Source organism: Rousettus aegyptiacus, unplaced genomic scaffold (assembly GCF_014176215.1).
Source record: "Rousettus aegyptiacus isolate mRouAeg1 unplaced genomic scaffold, mRouAeg1.p scaffold_m13_p_11, whole genome shotgun sequence".
Classification (NCBI taxonomy): Eukaryota; Metazoa; Chordata; class Mammalia; order Chiroptera; family Pteropodidae; genus Rousettus; species Rousettus aegyptiacus.
The window spans coordinates 18189134-18204357 of record NW_023416286.1 but is presented as its reverse complement, the minus strand read 5'-3'; the positions used below and the strand labels follow the sequence as shown (position 1 = coordinate 18204357).

At 40.4% G+C, this 15224-nt stretch overlaps 2 protein-coding genes across 29 annotated transcripts in view; one reads left to right on the top strand and one right to left on the bottom strand.

The window, feature by feature from the left end:
• The window catches only part of TRIM13 (tripartite motif containing 13), a 47766-nt gene that overhangs the window by 22320 nt on the left and 10222 nt on the right, over positions 1 to 15224 (top strand). The window contains exon 2 of one of the 12 annotated variants that reach the window (XM_016143089.2): positions 5406 to 5516. The exons of 4 other annotated variants lie outside the window; for them this stretch is intronic. In XM_016143089.2, coding sequence (XP_015998575.1) covers positions 5449 to 5516 — 68 coding nt within the window. In that variant the 5' untranslated portion in view covers positions 5406 to 5448. Of the gene's footprint in view, positions 1 to 4510; positions 5517 to 5559; positions 5652 to 14627; positions 14741 to 14813; positions 14964 to 15083; positions 15212 to 15224 lie in introns of those variants that run through there. 7 more of the 12 variants (XM_036228533.1, XM_016143097.2, XM_016143094.2 and 4 more) reach the window with 7 other exon arrangements.
• LOC107510012 (WAS/WASL-interacting protein family member 1-like) overlaps positions 12817 to 15224 on the bottom strand; it is a 106868-nt gene continuing 104460 nt past the window's right edge. For 16 of the 17 annotated variants that reach the window (XM_036228545.1, XM_036228543.1, XM_036228544.1 and 13 more), the window contains one exon: positions 12819 to 15158. In XM_036228545.1, coding sequence (XP_036084438.1) covers positions 14213 to 15158 — 946 coding nt within the window. In that variant the 3' untranslated portion in view covers positions 12819 to 14212. Of the gene's footprint in view, positions 15159 to 15224 lie in introns of all 17 variants that reach the window. The other variant, XM_036228546.1, reaches the window with a different exon arrangement.

Genomic DNA, 15224 nt, shown 5'->3' with positions numbered 1-15224 from the left:
TGTAATTCCTTTGAAGAGGCTCGTAATTCTTTTGAAATTCGAGGAATCCTTTTATGTATCTGTGTGCAAGTAAAGGGTTCCAGCACTAGTGTTAAATATTCTATTAAATAGAGTGAAAGTCTGTCCCTTAGGGGGGAAGCGTATGCTCTACCAAAATGTTTTTATTTTCCTGTCGTATTGTTTACCGAGGAAGCAAAGAAACCCAGATATCTTTGGGGCGGTAACCAGAGCTGACATTCACTGAAGGTTTGTGCGCCCACCACTGCGAGCACTTGGCAGCCTGTCCACTCTGCCTCCCAGCGATCCCACCAGGGACATGCTCTAATTGTCCCCATTTTACAGAACAGGATACAGGCTCAGAAAGATTAAATATCGAGGCCAACAACCTAGAGATTATCCTCAATTCCTGTATTTCTCTCAAACCCCTCATCCAATTCATTAACAAGTTCTGTCAGCGGTATCTCCAAAGTATATCCCCAGATCTGACCTTCGTCCTGCCCTAACGCAAGTCCTCATTATCTTTCTTGCTTAGATATTGCATTAGCTTCCAACTGCCCGCCCCCCATGCCGCTTTTGCTCCCAGTACAATCTTCCCTGCACACAACAGCCAGAGTGGCTTTACAAACCCTAAGTCAGACCATGCGCTCTCCAATGACTCCCTTTCATATCTAAAACGAGATCCAAATTCTTTACCAGAACTTACAAGGCCTTACTACATGCTCTTGCTCTGCTTGCAAACTCTTCATTCACTCAACAAATATTTATGGAGGGCCTACTAGGTGCCAGGCACTCTTCTAGATACTGGGCACATTGTTACTGCACAGAGCTTACATTCTAGTGGGAGAAGACAATAGTCAAAGAAATATGGGGGATGTCAGATGCAGACAAGTGCTATGGAGAAAAAAGGAATTGGAAAAGGAGACCAAGGAGTGCAGAGTGGCAGCGAAGGGGTCACTGGGACAGCCTAGTGGATGACAGGAAGGTCTTCCTGAGATGGTGACGTTGGAGCAGAAACCTAAAGGAGAGGAAGGAGTGAGTCAAACAGATTCTGGAGGAAGAATATTCTAGGATGAAGGAACAGCAAGTGCAGAGCTTTCAGGTGGGAGGTGTGCTTGGCATGCTTGGGGAGCAGTAAGGAGGCGGACATGTCCGGAGCAGAGAGAGTAAGGGAGGGGAGTGAGTGGAGGGCAGCGAGGGCCCGGAGGTGGCAGGGAGAGAGCACACTACGCAGGAGCATGTAGGTCCCTCCCCTGTCCACTGCAGAGCGGGTGGGCAGCCAGGGGAGGACTATGGGCAGGGCAGTGATGACACTGTGTAGAAGGGCGAGCGTGACTGCAGGGAGACCTGTTCCAAGGACAGCAGCAATAATGGGGCCCGGCCAGAACAGTGGCAGACGAGGAAGAGAAGCCGCTCATAGGTCTAGTAAACAAGGATAGAGAGCTAACCACTGGGCTTACCAAGGTGAAAGATTGAGCAGCTGAGGCAGTTTCAGTGGGATGGTGATACAAAGCCTGGCAGGAGAGGGTTCAGAGGAGATGGCAGGGGCGAGGCCAGAGGAAATGAGGACAGCAAGTAAGAGTGGTCGTGTTAGAAAGAGTATCAGAAAAGTGCGGCAGCGGCTCGAGGGGCAAGTGCGGTCGTGAGAAGACTTGATTAAAATGGAAGAAATCGCAGCAATTTCTTTTGCTGATGAGACTGATGAAGGGGAAAGAATGAAACCACTATAGAAGGCTAGAGGCAACGGAGTTTGTGGACCTGCAGGGAGGCTTCGGCCCTAGTGACAGAGGGTCGGCAGGATGTGGGCACTGTGCAGGTGCTGGGTAGGCGTGGTAGAAGAGCTTGTGGATGTCCTCTGTTGCCTCCTTCTATTTTCTCAGTGAAAGGGGTAGTTCATCAATGAACAGTGAGGACTGGGAGGAAATGTTGGAGGTTTAGAAAAAGAAAAATGGTTTGAGGCTAAATGGAGTTGAGTGGTTATGCAGGGGAGTGATTACGATACTGGACCTTGGATCCGTGCTGGTTAAGGAGAAAAGCAAGGACATGAGGGAGGAGAAAAACAACCGGAAGGCAGTAAAACAGCAGACCACAGTATCCAGCGGAGCGGAAGAAATTTCAGAGTTGGGGTACTACAGGAACAGGAAGACAGGCAGTGACGTTGAATGGCGGGACGCGTCCTGTGCCACCATTCTCTCTCCGGCACTGTTTTCAGTTCACTAGGCTTTTTGTTGTTTCTCCAACACTCGAAGTTTGTTTCTGCTCAGGGCCTTTGCACTTGCTGTTCTCGTCACATCTTTGCATGCCTTGTTCCCTGACTATACTCGGCTCCCTGCCTTAATGTATCCTAAGGGAGGTTTTCTCTGATCACCTAGATCAAAGGCAGTCTCTGTCTCATGACCTGTTTAATTTTTTCATGGCATTTATTGCCACCTGAAATTATGCTCCATTCATTCATATGTTTATATTCTGGATCTACTACTAGAATGTAAGCTCCATAAAGGTGGATTTTAGTAGTTTCCCTATGATGGAGTTTTAGGAGAAGAAGGGAAAGTACTTCTGTGTTAGAAGCTTTACTGGAAAAGAAAGAAGGTGGAAAAATAATTTCCTGGATAAAAAAAATAGAAGGACCAAAAACAAACCAGTAACAGTGTACAGATCTGAGATTGGGGGGTTGATCAAAGGCCATTTAAGCCTTCTGTGTGATTTTTTTCCCCTGAAGAGAATGCATTAAGAGAGTGCTTTTAGAATTAAAAATTAAAAAAATTACCTATTGTTTTAAAAAAGAAAAAAAAAAAAACCCAAAACTGCAGACAATCTGGTGATGAAAGCAAAGGCTCCAACTTTGCCACCTTTTCTGGTTTTGAAGATGAAGTTATATAAATATAAAGCAAAAGATTTTGAACCATTCATTTTCTGTGTACACTTCAATTTTTAATTTCAATTGGGATGACTTGGAGCAGCCACACTTGTGATGCAAATCTTATTCCTCAATGTTATTTTTCATTTGTGAATAGGTTGGATCCATTTGAGTCAAAGTGTGCTTTTGTAGACTTGGTTGCTTCTTTTGGAAATGTTCTTTCAAATTAGGTTACAGAAACAAGAGCTGAATTATACACACAGCTGCAGAAACAGATTTCTATGTTCGAATGTAAGATAAAAATATGAATATTGAGGGTATTCCTTTAGTGTCAAAACCAACCGAACTTCCTGGTAAAGTTCTGTTTTTTAACAGTCAGAAGTTGGTGGGTGAGGTGTCCATACGCCCTGGGGAGGCAGGCAGTCCCCTTTAAGAGCAAAAGGTGGGGTCACGTAGGTGGGTGTTTGCATCCAGTTCTGCTCCTTATAGTTGGATGACCCTGGTCAAGACATTTAACCCTGTTACTCTCCTCGTCTGCAGAATTCATGTTTCCGAAGCTCGCGGGGTTGCTGCAAGGATTAATTGAAATGATGTGTGTGGGGTCACGGAGTGATTTGCTTGATAAATGGAACTCATTATGTAAAGTCCTGGCAGACTTCTCCGTTTTGTGCACTTGTGTTTTTTTTTTTTTCCTCCTAGCTCTTCTCATAGACATGTGCCTACATAATTTATCATCCAAACTGGGGCCTTTTTGAGAATGAAAGGGGACACCAAACCGAAGAGGTCTTTGGGCTCTTCGGAATAGGTCAGCACTCTGGAAGAAAACCTGGACGTATGGTCACACTCTCTAAGACTAACTCCCGGCGAGACTGAGGGGCTGGTAGGAGACAGCTCCCTGCTGCGAGGAGGCAGAGCAGGCCTTTTCTGTATTGGTGTGCTAGTTAGGAACTAATAATCCAGTTTTTGAAGCATATTAAGAATCGAAGCAGCCCTTTTCCCCTCCTCCCCTGCCACTTTATAATTTGGCAGATGCCCCTCTGTCTGTTGGGCCCAGACTGGGCTGGAGATTAAAACAGCAGCATGTACCAAGGTGCCATCAGACCCACAGGGGCAAGGCGAAGGTGCCGGCATGGTCACAAGTAGGCCTTTTCTTGTGATCCAGACTATATGAATTTATGCTACTGTGTTTTTTTCTCTTTGTTACTTGCCAGCGCAGTGACACTTGAACTTGCAGGAATTTAAGGATAACTGGCATTACTTTAAAATACCCATTCCCAAGCCCCCAGTCTAGACCTGAATTTAAATCTCTTGATACTCTGTATATTTAAACTAGCATCTGGGGTAGTTTCTATGAGCTAGCAAGGTTAGCGAACGTTGCCCTTGCCTTGAGAAAAGTAGTTTAAACTCTCTGGCTTTGACTTGAATGTATCATAGAACATTAAGAAATGTTTTTTGTCATCTCATGCTTGGACCTCAGAAATGAAAGGAAGAAAGGGTCTGAGGACGTCTGATGGAACAAAGATAATTGGGGTGAGATTCCCAAAGAAAGATGCATTTCCATGACAGAGTCTAGGTTCTTGGTGGTCTCTCTGCTTCTGGCCCTGCAGTTACCCGCGGCTGGTTTTCAGTTTTAGCCTTGGAGGAATTGAGCCTTATTTTTATTGTAAGAGCAGTGATTCCACATCCATGTATTTTATTTAGCTTTTACACTTGCTCTTTTTTTCCCCATCATGCTTCCAGAAGGAATCGTTCATACTTCTTGTCTCTAATGCCTTAATTCTCATGTACTCTTCACTGCAGTGGGATGAAGGCTGGCTGGGGTGACCTACCCCATGTGGCCGTGGGCAGGTAAATGAACCACTCCAAAACTCAGTTTCTCTACTGTAACTTCTAAATGAAGCAATGTGAGAAAAGCATCTGACAGTCCCTGGCATGTAGTCAACACTCGATGTTAACCCCACCACTTCCCGTACCTACCTCTGCTCCCAGTACAGAGATAATCTTTTTCTTCCTAAAACCATTAGCAACCTAATTGGAAGTCAGTGGTCATTTTTCAGGTCTCATTTGATTTTCTTGTTAACAGTTAAGACTATATTCAGTTCTTGAAATTCTTATTATTTTCTTATATTTATGCCACTTTTCCCAGTTTTTGCCCCCTGGTTCTTTTTTCTTTTATACACACCTTACACTTAGGTGTGTTCATGGAATTATGCAGCCATCAAAAAGTAACATTATAAAAGACTGTGGAAAGATGCTGAAATGATTAATATCTTAAGTAGAAATAGTGCAACTTAAAATGCTACGTGTTAAAAATAGCTGAGGTACTATCGGCCTTAAAAAGGCATATGGTCACATGGTCCAAAGGTAAAAGACTCCTACCTAGACTATAGTCGTCACATCCATGTTTACATCCAAGATCCCCCAAGGGAAAGAGACATATAGGGAACACTAGCAAATGAGAATTGAAGTGCCATTTGCTATGAGTACTCTGGTAAGCTGAGCCTCAGCACTACTTTGGGCTTCAGGACTAAAGACTTCCTCATTCTTCCAGGCACAAATAGACTCTTACATCTGCAGAAGCACATCAGATTGGTATGCTTGTTCTGCCAATGGTGTCAGCAGCGAACAAAGAGGCAGTAAAAAAGAAGAGAGATTCTCTCAGGTGAGCTGGAGCAGGTTCCTACTGACTGGCTTGAGAGAGCTGATTCTGATCATCCCTTCCCAACTCTGCATTCAGCGAACTCAAGTTGATAGCTTGCAATCAGCCCTGGTGGGAGGATTTACACCACGAAAATTGGTAAACACTACAAAGCATGGCTCCCCATCCCCATCCCTTGACCAAAGCTGAATGTTAGCTATTTATTAGTACATCACTGGGAGAGGAAAGAAAACATGTTAGCCTCCCCTACTCTGAGTTGGCCTTGGTTGCATGCCCAACTCTGTTGATTCATTTTAAGAAGAGAGAGTGACATCTGGGTTCACATCTGCAATAATGAAGATGATGATGATGGTGATAAACACCCACTGAGCACTTCTAGGTACTGTGCTTCAGTACCTAGAAGAGTGTACCTTGTGCTTCTCATGCATAATCTTAATTTAAACTCAAATGACTGTTATTACCTTTAGTTTTCATATGAGGAAACTGAGGACCAGAGCAAATAAGTGATTTGTCTAATTTTATACTGCTAATGAATAGATTATTCTGGATTCCAATCTAGGCAGGGCTTCTCTAGAGTCTCAGGTCTGACCTCTATGATAGTCCCGTCCTGGGGAAGGTGGGCAGAGTGTGGAAAGTTTCCTCCCCAACTAGCAGTTGACAGCATGCTACTATGACAGAGACATTAATATTTAAAAACATATATTCTTGTGTATTCTGACAATTTTAAATAAGATTTCGAACTTCCAAAATAATGCTATATATTTTCATAAATATTTACATATGTGGTAAAAGTGTAAAAACATACATGAAGATAATGTGGGTATATGACTGTTTTATGTTACCATTTTTTTGTATATTTAAGCTATTTCAGAATAAAAATTTAATATATTTCTGTATAAGGTAATCAGACTGGTTCTCTAGTGAAATTACAGGTAGTTCTAATCATTTATTTAAAAAATTTTAATATTGTTGTTATATTGTCTTTTCATTTTTTTTTTTTTTTAAATAAGTACCTGGAAAAAGTGGTAAAACCTGACTAATGTCTGTAGTCTAGTTTTATTGTGCCAATACCAGTTTCCTGGTTTTGATAATGTCCTATAATTATAGAAGATATCATTGCTGAGAGAACTGACTGATAAAATGGATAGTATTATTTTTAAGTGTATTAATAAAGGTTATTTTTATGTATTAGTCTCAATTCGAGAATCTCTGCTTTAAAGGAACCCTTATTCTCACCCCTAGGTACTATTAGATGTTTTTCCTTTATGTTCCCTTTGTCTATCACAGCAGTTACCACACTGCGGGTTATATTTATGAAGTACTGTATACTTTAAAAATGCTATTCTTTTCCAGGAAAATTTTATAGGCCATAGACTTTTTTCTGCATTAAAAAATTGAGATATAATTTATCTACCATAAAATTCACACTTTAAAAAGTGTACAATTTAGTGGGTTTTAGTATATTCGCAAGGTTATGCAAGCATCACCATTTAATTCTAGAATTTTTTATCAATCCCAAGGTAACCCTGTACCCATTAATAGTCACCCATCATTCTTCCCTCTTCCCAATCCCTGGAAACCATTAATCAACTTTTTGTTTATATTGTTTTTGCTTATTTTGGACAATCTATCCTAATAGAATCATACAATATAAGTTGCCTTTTTCTAGGCTCCTTTCACTAAGCATATTCAAGATTTATTCAGATTGTAGCATGAATCAGCATTTCATTTCCCTTTATGGCTGAATAATATTCTATTTTATGTATACACTACATTTTGCTTATCCATCAATCAGTTGATGGACATCTGGGTTTTTTTCCTTTTTTTTTTCTATTTGGAATAATGCTGCTATGAACATTCATGTACAAATTATCATGTGAGCATGTGCTTTTAATTTTATTGGGTATATGTCTAGGAGTAGATTTTCTAGATCATACAGTAATTCTATATTTTGTTTTTAGAGTAACTGCCAAACTTATTTCCAAAGCATAGGCCAGGAACTTTTAAAAGCACTTTTAAAATTATTATAAAAGTAATACATTATATAACCATTATAGAAACTTTGAAAATTCCAGCAAAGAATCGAGACAAAATCAAAGTCATTCACACTTTAACTATTTATGGATAACAATCGTTAATGTGGTGATCTTTTTAATATGTGCATATGTATACATACACACAGATAAACAGCAGCATGCTGCCGATACTGTTTTGAAGTGTGCTTTTTTTCACTTAATAAAAGATTGTGACTTTTTTCAAGTTGTTAGTCTTCTAAAATGTGATTTTTAAATGGCTACATATTATTCTTTCTTACGAATGTACCAAGATTCACTTAACTTATATCCTTTTGATGATGGATAATTAGGATAGTTCTAATTTTCCCCTGATAGCTCTTTAACAAATATACTTTGTATTAAATTGTAGTGCTTATTATTATTTTCCTAGGATACATTTCTAGAAATTGAATTAAGTATATGTATTTTCAGTGTCTTATACAAATTACCAGACTATCTCCAAAAGGTTGTATCCATGTTGGTTTCTAGCAGCAAACAAGACACCAAGTACCACTCAATGCTGGCCTACTGGTCATTATAATGTTTTAAATATCTGCCAATTTAATGAACTAAAAAAGACTGTATCAATGTTTTGCTTGGCATTTCTTTGGTTATCATGCTTGTTGATCATTTTGTGTGTATGTGTGTATGTGTGTGTGTCCTGCTTTTCATATTCTTGGCCTACATTTTTCTATCTTGGTGTTTGCCTTGTTATTCCTTAGGAAGAGTTGGTAACATAGTTATATGTATTGCATATATTTGTCCTAATTGAGTTTGTTTTCTTTTACAAATTTATCTCTTTTCTTCTTTATACATTATAAAAGCAATGGATGCTCAATGTAAAAATACAAAAATTTATAATAATATAAAGCAGATGCTGAAAATTTCCCAAATTTCATCCTCTCAAGTTGACAATTTGGTGAATATTCCTTCAAATATTTTTTCCTATCTGTATCCTACCAGTTACATTTCTTTTCAAAGTTGGAATCAGCGTATACATATCGTTTTTAACCTGATTTTTCACTTACTGTATCTTATATGTATTTCATTGTCAATACAAACAGATTTTTCTTTTTTAATAGTTATATACTATTGTGACTGCATTGTGTTTTTAACATAAAAATTTTACATTCTTAGTCACATCATTAAGTTTTTATGGCACATTAATTTTTATGCTTAGAAAGAAGGTTCTCAATTTTTAAAAAGAATTCTCTGATAGACTATTCAAAAAATTATCCTGATTGTAGAAGAAAAGCTACATTGTGAAAGAGTAAAGACTACTGACATCTGCATGAACTATAGGAGGAGTCTGGAAAAACTGCTTTGCAAACAAATGGGGAAAGATATTGTTTTGATAAAATAAAATAAACTGAAGTGCCTATATTTTAAGTGAATAAAATTCATAGTACATTACCATTCATTTGGTCTCAACAGCTAATTTTTAGAAGTTTGAAATATATTGATGATCTTTGAAAAAAAAGGAAATCTTACTTCCCTAAGACATTTATGAAAAAAGTTCGTAATCACTGGGTTAGGTGCTGGGAGTGCAGTGATGAGAAAACACATACAAGTGTGCTCTTATGGCGTTTACAGCTATGTGGGGAGACATACATTATTCAAATAATTACACAAACAAATACATAGTTACAAAGTGCAGTGTGTGCAGTAGAAGAGTATAGGACAGTATGAGATGATTAAGAGAGATCTATCCTTGGTCTAAAACAGCTTGGAAAGTGCCAATTGTGCTGTGGTCGAGGGTGGGGATGGGAGGTGGGTTCGATGGCAGATGAGGGAGTGCATTAGGGAGAGAAGGAACTACTGGGGTGGGAACCCTGAAGCTGGAAGGAGCATGAGCCTTGGGCAACACAAGGGCTAACTCAAATGCCCACAGAGAGGAAGAATTGAGGGAGAGGAAGGAGGAGCATGCCTCTGCTAAAGCATTTAGATTCAAACAGTTTTGATCATTTAAAAATGGCGTCACTATAGCCTGTCAGTTTGTGATCCATGCTTTACAGGGAATGTGAGAGTTATTAAATGATAGTTGAAATCCTGTGAGTGTCCTAAAACTGAGTGTTCAAGAATTTCAGAATTTAAATGCTGGGTAGAAGAGGATCCCCCTGAGTTGGAAAAAGAAAAGGCAGGAGTGAGCATGGTATGACTAAAGGCCAGGGAAAAAGGATCTTTTTAAGGAGAAGGCAACGAGTGCCTCCTCCTTTGATGAAAAGAAAAATTGTTAAGAATAAAGTAAAATGTCAAAAGTAATTAAGATGTTATTAGCATATGCTTATAATTATATACTCAGGATATAATTATATACTCATTTTCCTCAAGGAAAATGAGAACTGAATTTCACAACATGGAGGTCAACGACCTTCATAAAATGCCTGAACTCTGCTGATTGCATAATGAGTCTCGTGCATCTTCTGAATTATCTGTGTCTTTTGCCTGACTGGGAGGGGTGTGGGCTGCTTTTAGCTCTAGCTCAAGCTCCTGGAGATCCAGCCATATTCTAGGAACAATGAGCATGGTGTTATAAACCACAAAACCATTATAAGAAAAATACATTTTTTGACAAGGCATTTATTACCACATGCTTTGATATCACAGTGATTCAACTGGGCTCATGTTAAAAAATGTGAAACATGTATGTCTTGGGCAATGCTGGATAGGTAGGTATCTGATAAATCTAAGTCTTCAGAAAGAACCAAAGTTCTGTGTGATACACTTATTGCCTTTAAGATACAGAGAGTGTGCTGAAGGAACGAGAGTCTACCAGGTCCTGAAAACTGCATATCCTAGACCCCAGTTGTACCCTTATTTGTGGAAGAAAATATTCTTAAAAATGTCCCATAAAACAGGATGAAAGTAGTTTTCTAAATCAAAATTATGATTTTATCATAACTGACATTTTTCAAGATAAAAAACCCCCACATTATTAGTGAACTCAAGATTCCAAAATAGACTATAAATTAGTTATCTTAAACTACTGTAAATGTATTTATTAGTCTTTAGCTGAATGAATCATTTAAGGCTCTCATAAAGTTGCTCTTCATCAAGAATAAAATTACATGAGAAATATAGAAAAACATTTTATTAACATAATCGAATGTAATTAATTATTGTTAAAATATCAGAACAGAGTAATGATTTTTAAAGCACTAGTGAGGCATACTCTAAAACATAGCTAAGCAACATATTAACTTTAGTCATATAATAGTTAAGATCATTATTCTAACATAAATTATATATATATGATTGTTATATGAATACATATATACATATAATTTCTTCTTGGAGGATTTTAGGAGAATATTTGCCATGGTTAAGTCTCTCAACATTGCATTTTATTTACAAATTGAGAACTTCACAAACAATATATTTGATGTTAAAGTTTCGGTAGGACTTAATCACATAGGCTGTACTTTTATACACATTATTGCATTTTTAAAAACTATAATTTTCTGTAAGAAGTCTTAAAAGTATTAAAATAAAGGAAATCTTTTTCCTTAAATCTTGGATCCATTATCAGATTAACCTTCCTAAAATTCTGCATTTATCTTGTTGGTACCATGTACATAATTATTCAGTGACTTCCCATTTCTTACAGAATAAAACACAACTTTCTTCTGACATTCAGAACATTCCAAAATTTGGCCTCAGACTTGATTTTCAAACCAGACCATGCTCTGAATTTAGCATCAGGGAAGTTCATTCCTGCTCATTCTTGCCCTAAGCTTGTGTTCCTCACCCAGTGGCTTTCCTTGTTCTCATCTTCAAGCCCCTGATCTTTAAAGGCCCTGTTTGACGCCCACCTCCCTTGTGAAATCTTCCCTGATGCTTCCGATGCCTTCCTTTGCTCTTGTCTTCCCCACTCATGTTGGTTCTTAAATAGCTCCTATTATGTACTGTTACTGACCTAGTTCATGTTTTTAAGACTTGTCTCTTCAACCAAATGGGAAATTCCTTGATTAGTGCCTTGGTGCCTAGCACAATCCTCAATATATAATTATAAGCATATACTAGTAACATCTTAATTACTTTTGACATTTTATTCTTAAAATTTTTCTTTTTATCTACAGAAGTAACAACTAAAGGCCAAGTTTACTGGTGCTTAAATATCTTTCTCTTCCAAAGCTAACTGATCTTGCATTTGCTCCATTTAATACACAATCTTTACTGTACAGCCTAAATATATAGAATCTGGGATTTTCTTCAAACCGGGGACTACTTCCTTTAACTTCATCAAGTCTTTGGTAAGTTTCTGTATTTCATGGTAAATGTATTTCTACAGGTAGATTTTTTTTTTCCTTTTAATGGAATATTTTGGATATTCAATATCTCTGAAATGCTAGAGCTTTTTAAAAAACTGCAGTCTTCCTTTCATTCAGTGTGTTTTTTCCTTTTTCTCTCCTTTCTTTCAGCACAGGGAAGGAGGTATAGAAGTGGAAGGAGATATGCTTTTTAAAAGGCCACTCTGGTGTGTGAGTGTGTGTGTGTGAAAAAGCAGAAATTATAGTACTAGCATTCTCTACTGTATAGGCAGTGTAGCTCTGTTTAGGATAACCATGGGAACCTCAAATTTGCAAATCCAAGGCAGCTGTAATCAAAACTAGCATGGTTTTCGTGTTTCATGTAAAATAGCAACCATTTATTAAGCACCTCCTATGGGTCAGACAATGTTGGTGACTTTATATATTATCTAATCACCATAATCAAATGAATCATGATCCCCATTTTACAGAAGAGAAAATTGAGGCTTTGGGATACTAAGTAACTTGGACAAACTAAGCAGCAGAGTTAGAATGTGGATGTGGAACTGATTCTCAAGCCTGGGTATTTTTTGCTACAACTTGCAATGTCAGTGCCTCATATTGCCCGGAGTTCTCCTTGGGGAATGTTGGGTCTTGCAATCATGCTTTGGCAGCTAAGGGGAAGGGGAGGACAGAATAAAAAATGTTCCAGTGTATCTGAGGCGGCTTAGCAGCATCCCCCTCCTGTGCACAATTGCTCCAGGCTTACTTATTAAATGTTCCCCACTCTGACAATTTACATTTCAGTGTTAACAAATTTGGCACTGTCCCTTTTGTTATGGAACATCTGATCACATGTCTTGGTAGGTAGAAGGAAGGCTGACAGTTTTCACCTTTGTCAAGGCTCAGGACAAAAACGACTGCATGAAATAAATCAATACAATAATATATATGTATATGTATATGAAATTCTACCTATAAAATACTTATCACAAAAGAAACAAGGTATTTCCATAGTCTTATTGCTGTGCTGACATATGAATTCCAATCTTTACTTAATTGAAGACCAGTCAATAGAAGGAAATTCCAGGGTGAAAGAAGTTTGACAATCCCTCAGTGTTCTTTAACAGGATCTAGTTACATTGTGCTTTTCCAGGAAGGATATAGATGCATATGCAGGTTTTAATCTGGAGGTTACTCTCTTTTCGTTTTAAACCATTTGTGGTGATTCCCTGATTGCTGTTTTATTAGGATCACAGGAGAGAGGGGCTATTCTTCCATCCCTATTTTTCTATGCTTAAGAGAATTTAATATAGAATGTTCTCAATTTTTTTTTAAGTCTAGGGGTTTCTATGCATATTTAACCAGTGTTTTACATTTAGTTGGGCAGAAGTTTATTAATTAGTATCTACCACCAACCAAATCTAACTATAAACATATGTATTATGCAATTACATTAAGGATAAATTGTGATTTACGAGTTAATAACCTTTCTGCTCTTGTAGCATTTTAATATTAGGGTATTTAAAATGTTTCTATAAGTCAGGCTTTTTTTTTTTTTTTTAAAGTAACACTAATTTAGTAAGAGACTGGTGTGCAGTTTTCACTGACACTGATAGTTACCATGCTACTGAAAGGACGTATACCTGGAATCTGACTTTAGAGTCTCAGCATTGCCTCTTGTTTTTTATCTTGGAAAAATTACTTCATCTGTTTCCTCATCTACAAGATAATTTCCATCTGCAGTGGTCTTATGAAGACTAAATGACATTAATATAGGAAGTTTTACAAAGGCAAAATTCGGTTTAAGGGACATACAGAATAGGGTTGAAGGGACCCTGGGCATGGCTAGACACTGGACATCTTAGAAGGAAGTGAGGAGGTGCTTTTTTATGGGGTTTGAGCTAAGCATGTATTAGTTACTGGGGGCCCAAGTACTGTACATGGTTGGCCTCGAATACCTTTCCCCCAAATCCTACTTCTAAAGCCCACATTTCCCCACCTGGGCTAACTCAACCTCAGGGCATATTGTTAATTCTATTCGTGCTTCGCTTCCCCTAAGACTGTAAAATTTGGAGGAGCCATTCCTTCATGTCCTTCTTAGAGCGGCTCATTGGTGTTTAATGTGTTCGATAGACAAAGCGGCTGGACATCAGACTAGTGAGTCAGGTTAGCGGCTGACTGAAAAACTGTTAGCGGCAGATAATTTAAAGCACTTTTAATTTCTTCCTTCTCTCTGAAGGAAAGAGCAATGGTGTTTTTCCTAAAAGAAAATCTCAGAATTGGGCTACTAGTGTTTAGCCTAAAGCCTGAAAAGATACAGGTGCGAGGTTGGGGCCGGTCGCGGGGGAGGGGGGCAGGGGGAGATGGACAGTTAACCTGTTTTGGTTGTGCTCTAGCTGGAGACCAGGCATTGGTTCCAACACGAGTGCTCGTCCCACCCATCCCGGCTGTGGGGTGCAGGATATACAGTGGTCTCGGTCTCCCCAAACCGATGTAGCCAAGCTTCGGGTGCTGAGAGATGCAGATGAAGTGGTGTGAAGGGTTGGGCTTTTTTTTTTGTTCCTAAAAATGCAACGAACAAAAAAAAAAGTACAACAATCCAAACCCAACCATCTTGTCGCGGGCCGGTTTCCTTCCCGGGTGGCTCCACTGGAGACGGCACCGCCTCCTGGCGCGCGCGCTGCGTCGGGGCCAAGCCCGCTCGCCGTCCGCCTCCCGGCGCCGCGCCTCGGGTCGCGCGCAGCTCTCTGGAAGGGAGACGAGGGAGCCGCCCGCACCCTCCCTCCCTCGGGGGCGGCACGGGCGGTGGCGGTTGGAAGTGCCGGAAGGACTCCCGCCTCCCCTCACCCACCCCACTCCCGGGGAAGGCGAGACCCGGGAGGCGGAACAAAGGCTCCGCCCGGCTGCGGAGGCGGATCAGGTGCCGGGCAGGGCGGGCAGGGCGGGCGGGCGAGGCGGGGCCCAGCCATGCTGAGCAAGAAACGCGCGGCGCCCGCGGCGGGAGGAGCGGCGGCCGCGCGGTTCCGGGCTGGGTCCCTTCCGCGGCGGGAGGTCTGAGCGGGAGGTCTGACCGGCCGCCGGGCTGGTCCTGGAGCCTGCGGTGAGGGTGAGGACTGGCCCCGACGGAGCTGGGACCCGCGTGGGTAAGGGGCTGGCGTGGAGCGCGCTCTGAGCTCCAGTTCCAGCATCCCCGCGGGAACCGGCGGGGCCCCGGGGCAGGGCGTGGGGAGGAGCGGCTGGCGGGTGGGTGTCTGCCAGGCCAGGGCAGCATGTCTGCTCCGGAAAACCAGCTCCGCCACAGAGCATGCTCGGCGCCATTGCCAGAGCCTCGGCATCGCCTAGAAAAGAAAAGGCGACCATGAACCAGAAGTCAGCACGCGACGACCCCCAGGTACTGAACCCTG